The sequence below is a fragment of the Phacochoerus africanus genome, chromosome 1 (assembly GCF_016906955.1).
Source record: "Phacochoerus africanus isolate WHEZ1 chromosome 1, ROS_Pafr_v1, whole genome shotgun sequence".
Taxonomy (NCBI): Eukaryota; Metazoa; Chordata; class Mammalia; order Artiodactyla; family Suidae; genus Phacochoerus; species Phacochoerus africanus.
In genome coordinates this window covers 228,700,227-228,720,586 of record NC_062544.1, presented here as the reverse complement: position 1 = coordinate 228,720,586, position 20,360 = coordinate 228,700,227, and the positions used below count along the sequence as shown (strand labels likewise).

The following is a 20,360-nucleotide window of genomic DNA, read 5'->3' as shown; positions in this document are numbered from 1 at the left end:
CATCAATACTTCCAATAACCACTGAACTATAGAACATCTGCCCTTTTTCAGATGAGAAAGTGGGGCCTCCAGAGTCTAAACCACTGGCGGAGTCACTAACAAAGGGCAGGGCTGGGATGAGGATTTAGTCTGTCCATATTCGGACAGGATGGCATCACAAAAAGAGGTCATGCTTCAGGGGCAGATAGAACTAAGGTCAGATCGCAATTCGACCACTTCCTAGCTCCACAGCCTCATCAAGTAGTTAAGCTCTCTGAGTCCCAGCTAAGTCAGCTCTAAAACTAGCTGGGACTCCAGCTCTAAAACGATAAATATTCCACAGGGTTCTTACGTGCCTTTAGTTTATGTACTGTACTGGAGTATGTAGCACAGAGTAGGTATCTTGGGAATGTTTTTTCCTTCCCCACCACTCTTTCACTTATTCTTCCTCTGCATGTGTATTCACACATCTACTGTGTGATCGATTCTAGAAGACAGTGGGATAATGGAAAAACAGAACATAGATAGTGGAATCTGATAGAGCTGGGTCTGAATTCTCCTCCATCACTATCAACTCTGGACCCTGGACCTCAGCTTCTTAGCTGCCTCATCAGTGACCAGGGACAATGATCCCAACCTCACAAGGGTGATACAAGGACCAAATGAGAGAACTCTATGAGATGATGCCAAGCATCTATCATCTGGCAACCACTGTGTTCAGTAATGGTAATTTCTACCTTCCTCTTTTTGCCCCTTAGAAATTGAGTCACTTGTATGTCTTAGATGCCTACTAGGTGCTACATATTCACTGCACCAGCAGCCCTCAGTCTTAGAACAATAGGGATTTGGTCAGCTGTTAGCTGTGTCTTCCAGTGTTACTAGCTAAAGTTACAAAAAAGCTTCTGCTTGATTATTTTCCTTATAGGCTAGAAAAGCCCCCAAACTATTCTAACAATGATGCCTTTCAGGCTTAGAAGGAGAGTGTAACCTCTGTGGATGTCATATTCTTGCATGTTTCCAAGGGCTCAGCTCAACCAGGCCAGGCTGCCAACATAGCATGCAGCCTTACCTCCAGCTCAGTAGAAAGAAAGGGAGTCTTTAACCTAAATGTCAGGGCCTCCCATGTAGCAGATTTTAGCATTCGAGCAAAAGATACTGGTCCAAAGAGCCCCTGATCCACAGACCCTGGTATATGTCACTCAGATGATGCAGCAGAAGGCGGCACAGGAGAGATACATGAAAACTCTACTCAGCAGGGCATCTTTCCATGAGCCATACATGTCTCTTTTTTGAGCCTGTGAATAAAAAATAGATCATCTCCATGGTTCTGTCCTTGTTATTCTCTAACTTTATTATGTTTGACAAAATTTAAGAAAAAAAATCTAAAGAAAACTACCTCATGTAAAACTTAGGAAATAAAAGCAGATGGAGTTAAAATGCCTCAAAGGGGAGAGAGGCCAAATAATAAGAACCATGGAAATGGACCCCATAATCTAAAACCACATATCAGAGTTTAGCAGCATAGCCCCAGTAGCTACTTACAGAACTTGATTGTTTCTGTTTATTTCCTTTGGGTTTGGCAAAGCCTGAGTTTTTGTGGATTCCTTGACCTTAAGCTCCATTCCGTGTGTACACGTGTATGTGTGTGTGTAAGATTAGACATTGCAGCCTTCTCCCCTTCCCCATCAGCATCTTTTGTGGCACAATAAGAGTCCAAGTCCAAATCTCCAGCCATGTGGCTGCCAGCCTCATTATCATTTGCAGAGTTGAGCCCCTGAGCTTTCACCACAGATGGAGAAGGTCATAATGGGGCACCACACCCCTGTGGAGAAACTACAAGGGAAGTGAAATCTTTAATATCAGGCAAGTTTCTAGGAAAAAAAAAAAAAAAACGAGATTACAGGACTCTAGTGCAGCCTGGGTTTTTCACAAGCCTGGTGTTTGGACCTGTATCTCTTCCACAAACAGCTCACGAGGAGCACAGGTCTGGCTGTTAAGAGCTGCTGACATGTCTAAGAACAAGCAATTAGAAGGAGCCAAGGAGGCGAGGACTTAACAAGGCATGACGCCATTATTATACCATGATTTTGTCTGCTTTGGGGGAGATGGGTGCCTCAGGTTATCTATACGATGAGATGCTTCTTTATCTCCTCTTGTCTTCCTCAGCTCTCACCATCTCCTCTTCCTCACTCCCAATTCCATTTTAATTTTATTTATTTATTTATTTATTTTTTGTCTTTTCTACAGCCACTCCCATGGCACATGGAGGTTACCAGGCTAGGGGTCTAATCAGAGCTGTTGCTGCCGGCCTATGCCAGAGCCACAGCCACGTGGGATCCGAGCCGTGTCTGCCACCTACACTGCAGCTCACGGCAATGCCGGATCGTTAACCCACTGAGCAAGGCCAGGGACCGAACCCAAAACCTCAAGGTTCCTAGTTGGGTTCGTTAACCACTGTGCCACAGCGGGAACTCCCCAATTCAGTTTTTAAACAAGAGTTATAGGTTCTATAGGAATCATCCAAAACAAGTCAGCTCTGGCACAAAGGCCAAGGTACTTTAGTTTGATTTTTTTCCTATTCCCAAGTTAACATTTTAACATGTCCTCAGCAGCCCAGGGAATTTCCCTCTCCATATGGACTGCAGGATCCCTTTTTTTCAAAGCATCGCTGAATATTTAAAGATGAGTAGCTTTAAAAAAAAAATCTGAAAACAATGCATTAGTATATGCAGTTAGTATTTTAAAGACCGGATCATATTCCAAAACTTACTGTTCAAATGAATGAGTGGTCTGTGTGATCTATGGGGACAAAACAAAAGCCACTTCACTCATTCTAATTGACCTCAGAAGCTAAGAAAATGTTCGCTCTCCTTCACTCTCCCAGACAGTCAAAGTCTCTTAACCTTTCCGTGGTGAATTTTTTCTAGGGAGCTGTCTCTCTTCTCTTATTTGTACTTGTCTTCTCTATCCCTTTTTCTTCCTTTTTTACTTTTCTGTCTCTGTTCTTTATTTCTTCTAGTTACCCTATCACTCCATCTTTTTATTTTTCTTTCCATTTCCTTCATCTCTTTCTCACACACTTCCTTTAACAGACCTTAATATGAAATCAAATTGTTTTTGAAAATATTTATGAATACACTTTTGTATCCTCTATTCTTTGAGTTTAATTCAAGGGAGTTGAAGAGTCTTTGTCTCTGTGCTAATTTTGCACTAACTGCTTATGTGTTAGATTGTTGGAAAGACTTACAGGCCTCAGACAGGTTATGCTGATGAAACAGCTTTACAAGCAGTTGCAATAATGGGAGAAGGATGATCCTCCAAAGGGTCTGGAGATGTCAGGCTCCAGCTTCTTTGTCCTTGCACTGCCGGGTCCCACAGAATATGCTTTGTGTGCAGGTCTCGAATCAACACCAGCGTATGTGCAAACACTTCTATCCCAGGAAGCCTAATCCTTGCTCGTGGTGGGATCTCAAGAGTGAGCTGGTCACATAGGTACATTTCAGCCACCCAACCAGCCTCAACCATCAAAACCTACAGCCCCACCAAAACCCAGTTCTAGGCATAAATTCCATTATTTTCCCTCAACATCTTGCCCCCAAACAACTCACAGACCCATGGCAGCAAAAAACATTTCTCTTTAATTAGTGTATATTAAAGTTTTGATCAGTACAGCTCCAGGAACCCCATAGATAAGCATTTGGTCAATTGAGGCCTGCTGAGATTAACCTCTCCACCCTACGCTCTCTCTTAGAACCCAAATCCCACTAAGCCACTTGGCTGTTTTTTTAAACTGGAACTAAAATGGCTTCTTTGCTATGAGTCTAAGGTCAGTGTTTTCAAAATAGATTCCATCAAGCCCATTTAAACGAAGTGGAAGGGATGAGCTGCTGTAGGCTGGTCTTTCTCCCTCTGGCAGGCCTCCTTCTCAGCCCTTATTTTCCGCTTCATCTCCAGGATGGCCCTTTCTACCTCCTCCAGGGCTCTTTCTCTCCTTTCCACAGCCCTCTCCCGCCATTCCACTGCCCTCTCCCTCCTAAGGATTTCCCTTTCTCTTTGACTGGCCCATAAAGCCAGGGCCCCCACCTGCTCCAGGAGCCTGGCCCAGTCACCCTCAATGCCCATAGGGAGCTGGGGCCCTTGAAGACTGGGGTCCTGGCGCTGCCCTGCCTGCCCGTGGCCACCCTTCTCCAGCTCCTCTTTGTGCATGCTTTTCAGATGCTTCCACAGGGCCGTGGTGCCCACGTTAACCCCAGGGCCACGGCTCACCTGCCTGCCACACAGACGGCAGGTGGCATATTGGTTGGGGTGGTGCCCAGCACGGGCAGGGGCCAGGTGGAAGTACTCCCAAGCCTCCGAAAAGCGGCTCCCCTTGTTGTGGGGTATTGGGGTGGGAATGGCACCAGCCAAAGGGCCAACCAGTTCTCCTGTCTCACTGACCTCCTCCTCCTCCTTCACTTCTAAGTGCCCTTTCGCTTTCATCCTGGTTCCCTCCTCTTCCTCCTCTTCCCGCCTCATCCTGTCTCCTCTTTACAGCTTTTCTGAAATGAAAAGTCTCAAAGGCCAAATGTGTACTTGGGAAGGGACTATGGTAGTTCTTTGAGATTTGCAATAATGGTCCAAGGCTGGTGACACCTGGGTGGTGTGATGTTTCCTTCTTTCTGCTTCACTGAAGAGTCAGGGTGAGTCAGAGCCAAGCAAAATGTCCTCAGAGGCTCTCATGTACATTCTTTACATGACCCGAATACACGCCGATCTCTCCTTGGCTGGGCCAGAAGATGAAACAAAACAGTGCAACAGTTACAGTCCTCTTCAGTGAACTCAGTGTTCTCTGCATCAACCAGCACCACAGGTGTTTTTCAATATTGAAAATTTTAGATTTTCTCTTGATTCTCCTCCTGGCGGCTTCTGCTGTTTCTGTGCTCCCGGAGACCTGTACAGTGCATTTTAGAGGCAGGAGGAGCAGCCTCAGGGTCCAAATGCTTCAGGACCCCTAGGGCTGGGGCCTCACTGGGGTCTCTCAGTGTGGACAGATGCTGGCATAGGAGAGACTCACGCTTCCTAAGAACAGTTGCAACAGGCAGTCCAGAGGCTACAGAGCCTGCCAGGGTCTGGGAAATAAAGTTCCCAATGTGAGGTCAGTTTGTCCCTAGGGAAGTCCCTCTGGGGCTGAGATTCTAAGAACTCCAAACAGCAGGCTTAGCTGTTTTCAGCAGGAGGAGCTGAGATGCATAGAGGAGAGAGAGGCGGAGCACGTTTCCACAGACCTGGTTGTGCCCAGTGGTCCTCAGCAAGCAGCTCACCACATGCCACCTTCCCGGGCACCATCACCTACAAAGCCAACAGCTGATGAGAAACTTCCTGACAGCAATTTTCCAGGCGTTTGGCTTCGGCACCCCATTTTAAGGGTAAATAAACGAAATGGAAATGGAAAATTATGGTATGTTTTGAAAACAGCCTGACTTCTTCTCAAGTGATTGAGAGCCGTATTTGTCAGGCTTTGCGACCCAGAACAGTTAGGAGATGCCCCCCCAGGTACAAGTGGGTACTTACAGGTAAGCAAGCCTCCAGACTGGTCTCCGATGGCTCCCGTGCAAGGTGAATGCTCCCACTACCTGGGAAGGCTGTTAGCTGACTCCTGCCTGTGGAGGAGGGCACCTCCAGTTCCTGTTCCCTCCCACTTCCAGGGAAGCCTGGTTTCCAAGTAGGTGTGTCCCTGCCTGTAGGGTTTTTCTGCAACTTCCAAGACACAAATGCAAACCTTTTCTCCACTCCCCCTTCCATCACTGAGAAAAGTGGTCCCTGGCAAATGTCAGGCAGTAAAACAGTAAGTCAGGCACCTACAAGTTTTAGTTCTCTTTCCAGAGGACTACATCATCTGGACTCTCAAGCAAAGAAGGAGATTTAAGAGGAGGAAATGGTGAAATATGAGCAGAGAAACTACATGCCTCAAGGACCTCTGTGGTTTCAAATATTTTGTTCAGTTGTCAGACTGTGAATCTCCATTTTTGGTTGGAAACTGTGGATGTTGAACAGTCAGTAGAAAAGGCAGAGAATTTGCAGAAAAGGGAAGATGAAGTAAAATGACTCACCTAACCCCAATTTGGAGAAATAAAGCAAATCGAGAAACGTATTTGGGGTTGCTTTGTATTATGTTATGTAACTAGAATTGGAAAAGCTGGAATCTATGGGAATGAAATAAAGGGACAATCACAATTTGAGCAAAAAAATATGTATCTGTAAGTTTAGAAAGAAAAACCTACCAAGAAATATAGGCACATCTTAGAGAAGGTGTCCATGGAAGGAAAACACCTTGCATTATAGGAGAAAATATAGAAAGGGTAGCATAGAAAACGTGGAGAGACTGAAAGTTAAATTTCAAGTGAAATATGAGTGTATGGGGCATGGGGAGAATCCAAATAGAAGGAAGAGTTGGTAAACAAACTTTTTAAAAAATAGATTTCCCTTTCTAGAGTAAAAAACTAAATATTTTCAAACTGATTCTATGAAAAGTCCTTTGGAAAAAGTCTGTCCAAGCTTAAGCAAACTGAATGTGGGATAAATTACAAATGGCCACCATTTTAGTATTTTATTTGTGGAAATAAAGGAATGACCCATCTTCCAGCCAGATTTGGATTCATTTTTCCTGAGTCATCTGCCTCATCCTGCCCTGACCTCTGCTTGCAGGACAGCATCCCCAACTCAGTCAAAAGCCCGTGAACCCAGTCCATCTGTCCATCCTTGTGAATTCCTCACTCGTTTCTACCACATCCTACCTGTAGGATCCAGGCCCAGCTCTTCCTGTTCACACAGTAATCCTGTTCTCCAAATTATTCCCAGATTTCACCCTTCTCTGCACCCCCACAGAACTGTCCAAATACTTTTTGGCACTTATTATGTAATTCTTTGTGCTATTGCTCATGTATTCCGTATGTATTTAGAATAATGTTCCAGAGAAACCAATAAGTTGGCTAGTTTCATGAATACTACAGGCACACATTGAATGATTTTTGACTTCTCAGCAGAGGAAGGGTGTGTGTGTGTGTGTGTGTATGGGTGCACACGCTGGTGTGCATGTACACATAGGCTCTTGTGCATGTTTACCTCACATTTTGTTTTTAAATTTAACATGATTTTCTTCTTAATCATTTGGGAGTTCCCAAATACAGTTCATCTTGCTCAGCAAAACCATATGTGCTTGACATTTCATAACATGTTTGACTTCAACTTGAACTAGTTTAGCCTGTGGCTCTTTAAAGACTAGAGGAGTTTCAGCACAGGAACCATATTCCTAACAAAATCTTGAAACACTGTCTGGAGATGATAGAGCATATTTGAAATCTGAATCATTCCATGAAATCTGAATTCAGAGAATCTGTAAAAGTTCAATCTTTTTAACACGTTTATCAAGTTGACAAGAAATTTCTTCAGTGACATGTTGTTGCCTTTATGAAGTAATAGAACCCCTTCTTGTTCCTGGTATTATCATATCATCATCATACCATCATGAGTTGGAGAAAATGAATCATTTCATGTATTATAGGGGTTAAAGTTTAATATAAACCTTCACAACTTTTTTTTTGGTCTTTTTTTTGTGTGTGTGTCTTCTTAGGGCCACACCTGAGGCACATGGAGGTTCCCAGGCTAGGGGTCCAATTGGAGCTGCAGCCGCCTTGCCTACGCCACAGCCACAGCAACACAGGATCCAAGCCGCATCTGTGACCTACTCCGCAGCTCATGGCAACACCAGATCCTCAACCCACAGAGCAAGGCCAGGATCAAACCCACGTCCTCATGGATGCCAGTTGGGTTCGCTAGCTGCTGAGCCACAATGGGAACTCCCCTTCACAACTTTTTTAAAACATTTTTTTCCTATAGCTCTTACATGGACCACTTCAGGATAAACATCAATCTTCGGCATGTTATTGGATTAATAAACTGCCTTTTCTTTCCTTTACTTCAGAATATATTTCATGGGACCTGGTTTTCCTTTTGGACGGAAGTGACATAATTTCATGGATCTGCATTCCTGTTGCCTGCCATTGTCAAGTGCTGAGTGGGTGGGAAAACTGGAGACTGCAGTGTTTGCTACCTTCCATTTTGGCTACAACAGATAATGGCCTTTGAAAGTCTCATGACTTCCTTGAGGTTCTTGCAGTGATGGATGTTAAAATGCATCTCAGTGGGACCGCACCAGAAAGATGTAACTTAGTATCCTTAGGTTTGGTTTCTCAGCTCTGCTTAGAACTAGACTCTTGGTATAATTAGTCTGTGGGGAAGTGGATTGCATGTAGTTAACTGTTCTTCACTAGTTAACTAGTATATTCATCCATTGTGGAAGATATTTGAGAAGACCTAGGGCTGGTCATATGTAAAATACATATATCTCTTGCTGAGAAAACATGAACTATAAATGAGTTTATAATTTTGCAGTGTCTCGAATAAAATAATAAGGACCCACTAAGCCTTGTTGGATACTTTCCCCAGGCTCTTGAAGAAACCACCATCTCACAAAGAACAAACAGTGTTGGAAAAAACTAATAACTAACCCTACCTCTGAGCTCCCTGGTTTTGTAACATAAGCTACCTGTTCTTCTACTTCTTTCTTATTTTAGTACAAAGTATTTTACTGGGAAATATTTTAGGCTGGGATTGAGGTAACACTTCCAATTGTGCCATCAACTGCATTCCACTCCCTTTAAGCAGTCTATCATCTATGCCTTGATTTCCCCATCTGTCAAATGGCAATAATAAAGTGGGTCCTACCTACCCTATAGAATTGTTAAGATGACAAAATTAAAAAACTAGGAAAACTCTTTACAAGTCAAAAAATTTATTTATATTGAGTGGTTTCTATAATTGTTGCTACAAATAGTGCTTTATATTATCTGGGGGAACAGAAACAACAAAAGCGTGGATCTCTTTTAGCTTTCAGTCTAAGAGAATATTCTCTGGCCTCCGCCTGTTATAGCTTCTTCTTTCTATCCTTCATTTTCCATTTAGACTGTTTTTATTCTGCATATGTAGAGATGTGATGTCCCTTTTCCAGAACCCAGAATCCAGACTTATAACATGAGCGTGGTCCTAAATTCTTATTGACCTAAAATTCTAGCCATTAATTCATAACATCTCTTTAGGAGATTGCCTATTTATAGTTCACCTTTTATACAACCTCTCAAAGGTAAACTCTGTCTTGCTAAAAGTGGAGAAAATAATTTTGTGCCAATTTGCCTCATTTGCAAGTTGGTGGAGGTATAAGGGACACTAGTTTCTTCTAAATTGGCAAATAATCCTGTTTTCTGTCTTTAATCCCAGAGAATATTTACCTGCTTACTGAAGAACGTATTTCCAACAGCAAATCTCACATGGTTTATAGAGAGAAACCTCCTTCAAGGTGAAAGAAAAGGTAAGGAAATCAGTCAATGGAAGTTGGTTTGGCAAAGAAAGAAAGACAACAAAGAACAATGGAAGTTGCCACTGCCCAAGTTGATCTTGGCATTTAAGAACAATTCTCATTCCAAGAAAAACATCATCTTGCCTACTGAGGCCATTTTCTGATCTCTCATCTGGCTCCTCTGAGGGGATGGGAGGTAACATTTCCTAGAATGTAAGAAATACAGTTGACTTCGCCAATTCACATACAAACACTAAGGTTGCACTTAGTAAATGCACATCTCTTATGTGAAGGAAAACAAGTTTAAATCAACACACATATATTAATCATTTCATTAATTTAGCATCACTACTTTTAAGTCAATAAACAGACAATTTACTTTTTTTTACAAGGATCTGGGTGAGGTGGGGATGAGGAGGGTTGGAGGAAGTATACATAAAGGACTTGGCTCCAGGACAAGGAACATGTTCACCAGGAGGATTAAAAGATCCTGGAGTAGGAACATACACTGAGACAAGCTCAGGTGAGAATGTACAAAGGCATATTTTTATAGGTGGTAAACGGGGCAGCCTCTGCCAGAACAATCCCAGCCGTTTCCTGCCTGGGACAACAGCCCTGCTCCTTTCTCCTGAGTCATTTTTCCTCAGAGCTCAATATATTTTCAGTGGCAACTGAGTCACATAACATTTAGTGCATTATTATTTTTAATTGATAGCATTTAAAGTATATGTTGCCGAGTGATCATATTGATCCACCTGATTCATTTTGTTTCTATTACTGGTTTTGTTATTAGACCACTTTAAAGACATGCACAATAATGGCAGGATACAATCCTGAAAATATCCATTAAAGATTGTTATAGATAATGTTCTGTTAAATAAGCCCTGATTTGATGTACTCATTACCCTTCCAACTGTGAGGCCAGACAGTGTGGCCAGAATTTTACCAGCACACAGTTGCATTTTGTTAATACTTTGGCAAGTAAAAACTTTCGAGCTAGCATTTAGAACCTTCTATGTCAAGAAGTTATAAGAGCAGAAAGTTCTGGCCTACAGTGACAGAGAGATTTACATTAATTTCCTGCTGCCATGTATGTTCTTTGGAAGTTGTACCAAGAATGGCAGTTTAGCAGGTTCTATTTCTAAAGAAAACTCACAGGACCCAAAATGACAATGGTTATGAATCAACAGCTTTTTTAAGGAAGAGGATACAATATAGCAACAATATCCTCAAAGTAAGGATATGTATCACATGTATACATTTACAGCAAGAGATCCAGAAGTCAGATGTGGGCTCCTTTGCCATCCCTCTGTGAAGAAGACCCACCAGTATGGCACAGAGCACCTCAAAGTGAGGGGCCCAAAATGGACTGTCAGCTGAGATGGTTTTATTTTTCACTGACCATTTAAGCATAGTCCTACTGCATGCCCACGCTCAACAGAGTCCTGTCAGGTTTTCACCCAGGCCAGGAGCAAATCATCCATCTCACCATTATCAATAAATAATGCAGATGAGCTGGGAAAACCTGACCCCAAACCCACTAGACCGATGATCACAAAGAAAGCAATCAGTACATTTCATACCTTGACCATGGATCAATACAGGAGCTTGAACACAGCAGTCCAGGTTAACTCCAGCCCTGCCAGAACAAATGCTCATGGCACAGAAGCTGAGGTTTGACCACCTTAGTCTCTATGTTGACAAACTATCTCCAGCCATGTCTTGGCATCATTATGTGGTTTATACAGAAAACATTGGTGACTAACCTTGTTCTTATCTGCCTTGTAGAAATATACATTGCTAATGAAGAGAGAAAAGACAAAGGTGGATTTTTGGAACTGAAGTCTGTTTTGACAAGCTTGTATGATAATAAACCAGCCCAATCAGATAACCTGACCATCTGGTGTATGGCTCTGTCTCCGGTCCCTGGAAACAAAGTGTGGAATAACTCATCTGAAAAGATCACATTTTCCTTGGGTGAGTTACCTGTTTAATGAGGTCAACAAGGGGTGGCCAAGACTGCCATGAGTTCAGAACATTCTAATTGAACCAAATAGAATACGGATTATTTCCATGATATTTTAATCTCTGAAAATTCTACACAACTCAAAAGTATTAGATTTCGGAGACATGAACATTTTTGCCTAAAGGTTCTCTACTGAAAAGAATTTCTTCAAATAAAAAGTAGCTGATTCCTATTGTCAAGAATTTCCAGTGAACACAGAAAATTTTTTTGTTCAAATTCCATTAATAATAACCTAATTAACCAGCATTTTTTGGTTAATTGAAAATTAACTAACATATCATGAAAATTAACATTAATACATTGATGATCAAGAGAGTTTTTAAAACTCTAAAATTACCTCTGAGTCACTAAAAACAGTCATTTATATATAGCGTATATAATTCTAATGCTTTGGAATGGATAAACCATGTATAAGATATAATAATGTTGGAGTTCCCGTCGTGCCTCAGTGGTTAACGAATCCGATTAGGAACCATGAGGTTGCGGGTTTGATCCCTGCCCTCACTCAGTGGGTTAATGATCCGGCGTTGCCGTGAGCTGTGGTGTAGGTTGCAGACGCGGCTCGGATCCTGCGTTGCTGTGGCTCTGGTGTAGGCTGGCGGCTACAGCTCCGATTAGACTCCTAGCCTGGGCACCTCCATATGCCGCAGGTGCGGCCCTAGAAAAGGCAAAAAGACAAAAAAAAAGATATAATAATGTTAATCTTCCTAGATTTGAAGCACGGAATCTGACACAGGTTTTTATGATTTGAAAATTGATATATGGGATAATTCTACTTATTACAACATTTGATTAACCATAATGTTCATTACTCTCAACCAGATCGAATAATAAAGATTTATTACACAAAAGATGTGAACAAATGTATCAACAAATAGAGTGACAGCAGATTGCCTATAAAAAATAGAAGTGTGTAACGGCAACTGTCAAATATGCACATGTAACAGTAAAGTGGTACCTATAAAACTTAAACAGATTTGCAAGTCATTATTACAACTTGCAGGACCATTAACATCTTTTACCACCTTCCTATTTGCAGAGGTACTGTGGTCTGTAATGTACTCATAAAAGTCAGAATAATTTAAGAGGAAAAGGGTTTCCCTTTGTTTCAAGACTTTGTTCTCCATAGTGGGTCCTTGCCAGCCCTCTCACCAATGCCAGTGGTTGGTTCCTGTGAGCCTTGGATAGGGAAGGCCATGTGGCTCTTTAAATCCATCCCCACTGTGCAGAACAGGTGCCACTCAGACACCAGGACAGTGACATCATCCCTGCAACCCTTCCTGCGTGTATGTATGTATGTATGTATGTATGTATGCATGTTCCACACACACACGTGTGTGCACACACACACATCATTCTGTGAACGCTGAGTTAATGATTCAGAAATGGTCATGAAACATCCATACTTAACTTTGCCTAATTCCCTCAGAAATAAGTGCGCCTCCTTTCTAAAGGACTGGACATGGTTATAGTCTTGGAACAGTGTAAAGGTAACTCATTCTCACACAGATTTGCCAGTAACTTTGAAAGAATCTAAGGACATGTAACATCTAACGACCAAATAACTTCAAAATCCTAAGGAGAATCTTATTCCCATCATAGAACTGGGTTTGAAAAAAAAAAATATTTTATGATATTAAAACTGGTTCTTATGCAGGTTTGATCCTTGGCCTTGCTCGTGGGTTAAGGATCTGTCATTGCCCTTAGCTGTGGTGTAGGTCACAGATGCGGCCTGGATGCCGCATTGCTGTGGCTGTGGTGTAGGCTGGCAGCTATAGCTCCAATTCGACCCCTAGCCTGGGAACTTCCATATGCCGCAGGTTGGACAAATGTATAATGACATGTACTCATCATTATAGTGTCATATAACCCTAAATTTTCACTGCCCTAAAATTGACTTCTTTTATTTAATAATATGCATTTAAGTTTCTTTCATGTCTTTTCATAGCTTGATAGCTCTTTTTTTCAGCACCAAATAATATTCCATAGAGCGCATGTACCACAGTTAATGTATCCATTCACCTACTGAAGGACATCTTGGTTGCTACCAAGTTTTGACAATCAAAAATAAAGCTGTTTGGAGTTCCCACTGTGCCTCAGCAGGTTAAGAACTCAATGTAGTGTCCATGAGAATGTGGGTTCGATCCTTGGCCTGGCTCAGTGGGTTAAGGATCTGACATTGCCACAAACTGCAGCATAGGTCACAGGTGTGGCTCAGATCCAGCTTTGCTGGGCTGTGGCGTAGGCCTGCAGCTGCAGCAGTGCTTCAGCCCCTAGCCTGGGAACTTCCATATGCCACAGGTGTAACTGTAAAAAGAAGGAAAAAATAAATAAAGTTGCTGTAAACATTCATGTGCTGCAGGTTTTTGTGGGACATGAATTTTCAGCTCCTTTGAGTAAAATACCAAGGGGCAAACTCGCTAGATTGAATGGTAAGAGTTTGTATAACTTTATAAGAAACCAATAAACTGTCTTCCAAAGTGGCTGTACCACTTTGCGTTTCCAACCAGCAATGAATGAGAATTCCTGTTGCCCCACATCCTTACAAGCATTTTTTATTGTCAGTATTTTGGACTTTGGCCACTTTAATAGGTGTAGTGGTATTTCATTGTTTCAGTTTGCATTTTCTGATGACATATAATGTGGAGCATGTTTCAGCATACTTATTTGCCAACTGTATCTTCTTTGGTGAGATATCTGCCTCTGGCCCTTTTTTTTTTTTTTTTTTTTTGATTTTGTTGTTGTTGTTGTTGTTGTTGCTATTTCTTGGGCCGCTCCCGCGGCATATGGAGGTTCCCAGGCTAGGGGTCAAATCGGAGCTGTAGCCACCAGCCTACGCCAGAGCCACAGCAACGCAGGATCCGAGCCGTGTCTGCAACCTACACCACAGCTCACGGCAACGCCGGATCGTTAACCCACTGAGCAAGGGCAGGGACCGAACCCGCCACCTCATGGTTCCTAGTCGGATTCGTTAACCACTGCGCCACGACGGGAACTCCCTTCTGGCCCATTTTTAAATTAAGTTATTAGTTTTATGATTGTTTTAAGAGTTTTAAGAATTCTTTATGTATTTTGATACCAGTTCTTTATTAAATGTGTTCATTGCAAAATTTTTCTTTCAGGCTTACCTTCTCATTTTCTTGAACTGTGCTTGGTTTTAAGATAAAAAAATAGTGAATATCTTTTAAAGTAATAAGGAAGAGCACTGATTCTGATATTCATGATTTCGATTTTACAGGCCAGCTCTTGATCCAGCGTAATTTTAGTCTCTGAGTGGATGGTTAATTTTAAATTGTCAAATGAGTTTTTATCATTTATGAACAAATATTAAAATACAATAAATCTCAATTCAGTTTCCCAAAATTATAGCTTGTATTCTGGTCCTATTCTGACATATAGCTTTGTGAATGATTTAGAAGATTCAGCTGAGGCTCTGAAGAGCAATATCACACTTTCCTATTTGTTATAAGTTCTTAAACATTTACCTCCAAACATGCTTTCTGCCTGCAATAGGACCACTGGAGGCTTTATGAACCCTGGAGTAAAATTCAGATGCCTCGTGCAAGAGTCACTGCCTTGTAGAAGAGTCAAGCTATTATCGTTGACAGATACTGAGATGAAAATGTAGGAGAAAAATCTGTCTCCAAGTGATAAAGTAGAGAAATTCTAGAATATTACAGAGCAGAAAGGAGATTTAGGGAGAGACAGGGAGGAGTTTGGGCTCTCTTTTGTAATAGTGTTGGAAGGCTGCTGATAATAGCCCTCTGAGATGCTTCCTTCTCCGCTCACCCCCCACAAGTCTCCCAGGACGTTCAAGTGCTCAGTGACTCATATTCTAGAAAACTCAGAAAGGGGAAGGGGGTCAAGGTGAAGGTGGCTCATCAGACAGCTGTTTGAGTACCAGGGCCTGGAGAATTCTCATGATTCAACAGCATCTTTAAAAAAAAAAGCTCTTTCTAAAAATATTCTATCATGCCAGCCTAGTCTATCAAAATGTCTAATGTTGTAACACTGCAGAGTCAAGGTTTCAGCATATACAAGAGTTGTTTTTGTTTTGGGGGGCTAAGGGAGTATTTTGTTTTGTTTTAATTCAAAAGTTGAGTGTGAATAGCTCCTAGAGTAGGTAATATTCTGGCTCTCATCAGCCTTGACAGAGATTTTTTATTAAATAGATTTCCACTGTAACTGTCGAGATCAAGACCTTTGGGATACAAAGAGAGTTCAAGGTTGATGAGTGTTCAGTGTGTGTGTGAGAGAGTATGCATGTGTCTTTGCAGATGTGGAGAAAGAATTAAAGAGGGATAGCTTAATATGGTGATGAGAGGACCGTTGAAGGTGAGATATTCCATACAGATATTTCTGGTTCCATGGTTTCTCTCAGACCTATGACTAATCCCAGGAACACGGAGCATATCAATGAAGGACTTTACTATACAAACAAATCACCCAAAGATCTTGTGCAAAGGCAGATTCTGATTCAATAAGTTCAGGCGTTTGGAGGGGCAATGCCTGAGATTCTGCATTTCCGGCAAGAGATGCTATGGACCACATTTTGAGAAATAAGGATGTAACAAACCCTGGGTTTGATTTATTTCTAGGTGGACCAATTAAGGGCTGATTCAAGCTCTGAGGAAACTCTAAAAGTGACCCAGGCACATGGCCACTGCTGCCTTTTAAGGGTTCTCCTGAGAACCCTGCTAGGCCTGTGCAAAATGGATACACTCGGAAATAGATAAAGTTGGATGAAGTTGCTTTAGGCTAGCAGTTCAGTCTCATACAGCATTATGGTAAATGTAATAGTCTAAAAACTGACATGTTTCTGCTAAATTCTGCATTTGAGTTTTGGGAAATAATTTTTCCCTGTTAGGTTTTAGGCACTTCTTTTTATTCTCTCTTAATTTCGTTTTGACTAAGACAGAGTTTCTACTTCACAGGACAGTCTGAAACTAGAAGGAGTCTTTATGGCCCCAGTGAAGCTATGTCTCACTTTTGTCACAGAGCAAAGAGTTCATCTCAAAATGCAAATCTTGCACGAATAACATCCTACGCACTCTGAGGCTGTATGTACCAAGAACCCCTCAGCTTACAAAGATATTTGGTGATGAAATATGGAAAAATGATATCCTAAAATAGGAATATTCGGTGAATGAAAATTAAATGTTTCTTTCCCATTTTGGAAATCTTAAGATTGAGCGTAACATCAACAGTTTCTCTTCCAGGAGTTGGCAAACATTTTCTGTTCTTAATCTGCCAGATAGTAAACATTTTATGCTCTGTGGACCATATGGTCTCTATCACAGTTATTCAGCTCTGCCAATGTAGTACAAAAGCAGCCATAGACAAAACATAAACAAATTAGCATGGCTGTGTTTCAATAAAACTTTATTTACAAACATAGGCAGTGAGTGGGATTTCACCTGGCCATAGTTTGCCAACCTCTGTTCTAATTAATCTACAGAGAAAAACACCTGGACATTATTTTCCAGGCCCATCCTCCACCTTATTAAACTTACTGCTTTGGAAGACGATGCTTATGATGTACCAGCAGTCAGATATGCACTTAAAGTTGATCTTCTTTCTTTCGATGTTAAGAAGGAATATGTATACATTCATCCATCCACTTGCATTTGGCAGGAACCAGAAATACAGTGGGGAACAAGACAGTTACTTCCCTTGAGAGGCATAATGATGAAGTAGATGAACAAGGTCTCTGCTAGGGTAAACATTAGGGGCTATGAGCACATCACAGAGATCCCTAGGATTTTTCAAGTTTGAGGTGTACATGAGAGGAAGTGTTAGGAAACAGCAAGCACAAAGACCAAGAAGTCGTGGCGAACATACTGTGTTTGGGAAATTGGGTTGAACTACTACCTGTTGGATTAAGGGGGTGATTTTAGATAAATGGAAAAGATAATAGGCAGCATCAGGAGATGATGAAGGGAGTATAATGGGGTATTAAGTCATGATCAGATTTGTGTGTCATGCTGAAGAGTTCAAACTTGTTCCATGTGGCATGAGGGCAAGAGGATAGTCCTTCTGCCAACCTGTTCATATACCCTCCATATAACTACCCCCAACCTCCTCATAGATTAATAGCAAGGGATCACTTATGATAGCAAGTCCCAGCCAACTGTGAGCACAACCTCTAGCCAACAACAACAACACCACCAATGAGAATAAAACATACATGCATTTAGATTACAAAAACAAATTGTTCCAATGGGCTGTGTGTGCTGTCAAGTGACATAATTATCTATATTTATTCCTTAAAGAATAGAAATAATAGTATAATCTCTAAACAAGTGCCCAAATAATTGACACAGCTCATCAGGTACGTGATACTACACCCAGTGCCATCATATCTAGAAAAATCACAAAATCCCCTAGACAGGAAATTATTGAATTATATTTAATCCTCATGTTCCTAAAGTCAGTAGATCCTTCTGGCATTTGTAAATTATTTTAAACTGTTGATAGGATTATATTACAGTGTAATAATGGAGACTTAAAGGAATTGACATGGGTGTAAAATATGATAAGTAAAACAAGTATTCCAGCTTCTTTCATCCCTACCCCTGCAACACACAAAGTTATAGCCAGATAAAAATTTTATGAAAAAAAAAAAGGCATTTTAGAAAGAGCACAATAATACCTTCAATCTCAGGTTCATTGATGTCATGTCTCATTGATGTCGTGTCCTCAAATTTTTGTGGGGGCTTTACCTGGTGGCCTAGCAGTTGAGGATCTAGCATTGTCACTGCTCTGGCACAGGTTTGATCCCTAGCCCAGGAATTTCCACACTCCTTGGGTGCGGTCAAAAGAAAAAAAAAATGTGGGTTTATGGATTCATAAACCATATGGTTACTTTGAAAATACCTCAAACTATTGGCTGCTGTAATTGTTTTATCAGATCTTGGGTAAATGTCACCTTCTCCAGGAAGCTCCCCCTGACTTCTCAATGTTGATTGTTGCCCTTGCTTTGCATTCTTGTGGCACCCCACACTTCTGCTATCATAGCACTCAACACAGTGCCTGGTTACTTGTCTGTTTTCTAGGTTGTATGCTCTTTAAAGAGAGTCCCATGTCTGTTATTCACCCTTTTATTCCACCACCTTGCCCACAGCAGGACAATAATGATGATATTAATCAATACTAATTTGTTTGGTGGATAAATAAAGGTTTAGGGGAATTAAGTTAATCCTTTATCTTTCTACTACAATATTTCATTCATTATCAATGTCTGTCTCATCCTCCCAGGCTCAGTGAACCCTCCAACAGAGCCTCTGCTCAGTACTGCAGAAGTTACTCTTGGCATCCACCCTTCTCCAGCCCACAGCACATCTCCTGCAAGTAAGGATGTTTTCACACTGTTTTACTTTGTATGAGCTGTTAATTTTTTAACGAAATAGATTGATAAAAACATTTTAGAAAATTTGTTTCACTCAGACCCTTTTCTTATCTATGGCATTTTATTTTTTTAATGATTTTTATTTTTTCCATTATAGTTGGTTGACAGTGTTCTGTCAGTTTTCTACTGTACAGCACAGTGACTCAGTCACACATACATATATATTCTTTTCTCACATTTTCCTCCATCATGCTCCATCATAAGACTATATATAGTTCCCAGTGCTATACAGCAGCATCTCATTGCTTATCCATTCCAAAGGCAATAGTTTGCATCTATTAACCCCAGATTCCCAGTCCACCCCACTCCTTCCCCCTCCCCTTTGGCAACCACAAGTCTGTTTCTCCAAGTCCATCTATGGCATTTTAGATAAACATATTAAGTACTATTCCCCTGGTGTAAAAGAGTTAGGACAGTTTCCAAAAAAAAAAAAAAAAGCCCTTCACTTGAAGACCTGGCAAAATCTGGGTCAATAAATATTCAGTGAGAAATTTAAATTCTGTATTTATTATTAAATAAGTTAGTAAATTGACAGTCCTCCTCCACAACTGTGTTCTCAGTGGGGTGTTTAAGAAATTGGTTGTAAATGGGAATCCTGTGGACCAGAGGTAGGTAGATTGTTTTAAATTTAAATCTGTTCTGGTTCAAATTAATTTTGACAAAGTTGACTGGTGAAGACTTGAATGCAGCCTCCCAGTGGCATTATTAATAATGGAGTTCAGGCTGGGTCAGTGTTACTATGACAGAGGGATAGCAGTGACTTTCAGAAGTTGGCATTGATGCGAACAAATCATAAGTTTCCATGTCCATGGCCTTTGTATTTAACAAAGAACTAAGGTGACTTTCTCTAACATGAAAAAGTATGGCCTCCATAAAGTAGAAGTATGGTTTTTATTTCTTATTTAATTAAAACTATCAATTTTAGTTCGAAATGAGAACTAAAAATAGAATAAAACAAAACAGTCAGTAGGAATGAACAATTCCTTTAGCCTGTAGCCTTTGGCATATAGCCTGCAGTCACTGTCACAGGTTGATACTTCTCAAAAAATGGAGCATGTGGCAGGATGAGAAATGCCTGCAAATCACCCAACAGAAGTTTTAATATCCATCTGATTTTTCCTAGTTCTTATGGCTTTGTAATTTCCTTTTTTTATAAACTTCTTTTTCTTCTACTTCTAACTAATCATTCAGCGGTATATCTGTAGATTATGATTTTCTTCATTCAACAAATATTAGCATAGCCAACAATAACATTTTAAATCTTTTCAGTATTCTATGTATTAGTTATCCATTGCTATATAACAAATTACCCAAACAAAAATTAATTACTTATAACACATATTGTCTCATGTGGTTTTCAAGAGTCAGAAATCCAGGAGCAGCTTAGCTGTTTGGTGTGGCTCAGGTTCTTCCATGAGGGTGCAGTCAAGTTATTGACTGGGGCTCCCATCACCTGAAGGCTGGAGCTAAGGGTTCTGTGTCCAGCTTGAGTATGTTGGCAGGAGGCCTCAGCTACTCTCTCTATAGGGATGCTCCTAATATGGCAGCTGTCTTCC

General features: G+C 41.0%; 2 protein-coding genes across 6 annotated transcripts in view; one reads left to right on the top strand and one right to left on the bottom strand.

The window, feature by feature from the left end:
• CD96 (CD96 molecule) overlaps positions 1-20,360 on the top strand; it is an 84,747-nt gene that overhangs the window by 29,339 nt on the left and 35,048 nt on the right. For all 4 annotated transcript variants that reach the window (XR_007136544.1, XM_047792823.1, XM_047792815.1 and 1 more), the window contains exons 6-8: positions 9,292-9,382; positions 11,159-11,347; positions 18,654-18,746. Coding sequence is in view for 3 of the 4 variants with exons in the window: in XM_047792823.1 (XP_047648779.1) it covers positions 9,292-9,382; positions 11,159-11,347; positions 18,654-18,746 (373 nt within the window). In the remaining variant the exon portion in view is untranslated. The remainder of the gene's footprint in view (positions 1-9,291; positions 9,383-11,158; positions 11,348-18,653; positions 18,747-20,360) is intronic.
• ZBED2 (zinc finger BED-type containing 2) lies at positions 3,595-5,852 on the bottom strand. Of its 2 annotated transcripts, none has more exons than XM_047792853.1 (2): positions 5,530-5,852; positions 3,595-5,307 (listed from the first exon to the last, which is right to left on the bottom strand). In XM_047792853.1, the coding sequence occupies exon 2, from the start codon at positions 4,492-4,494 to the stop codon at positions 3,841-3,843; it is 654 nt and encodes a 217-aa protein (XP_047648809.1). In that variant the 5' UTR covers positions 4,495-5,307; positions 5,530-5,852; the 3' UTR covers positions 3,595-3,840. The 2 variants fall into 2 exon arrangements, with proteins under 2 accessions (XP_047648809.1, XP_047648815.1); XM_047792859.1 differs by having other exon boundaries at positions 3,595-5,087; positions 5,530-5,638.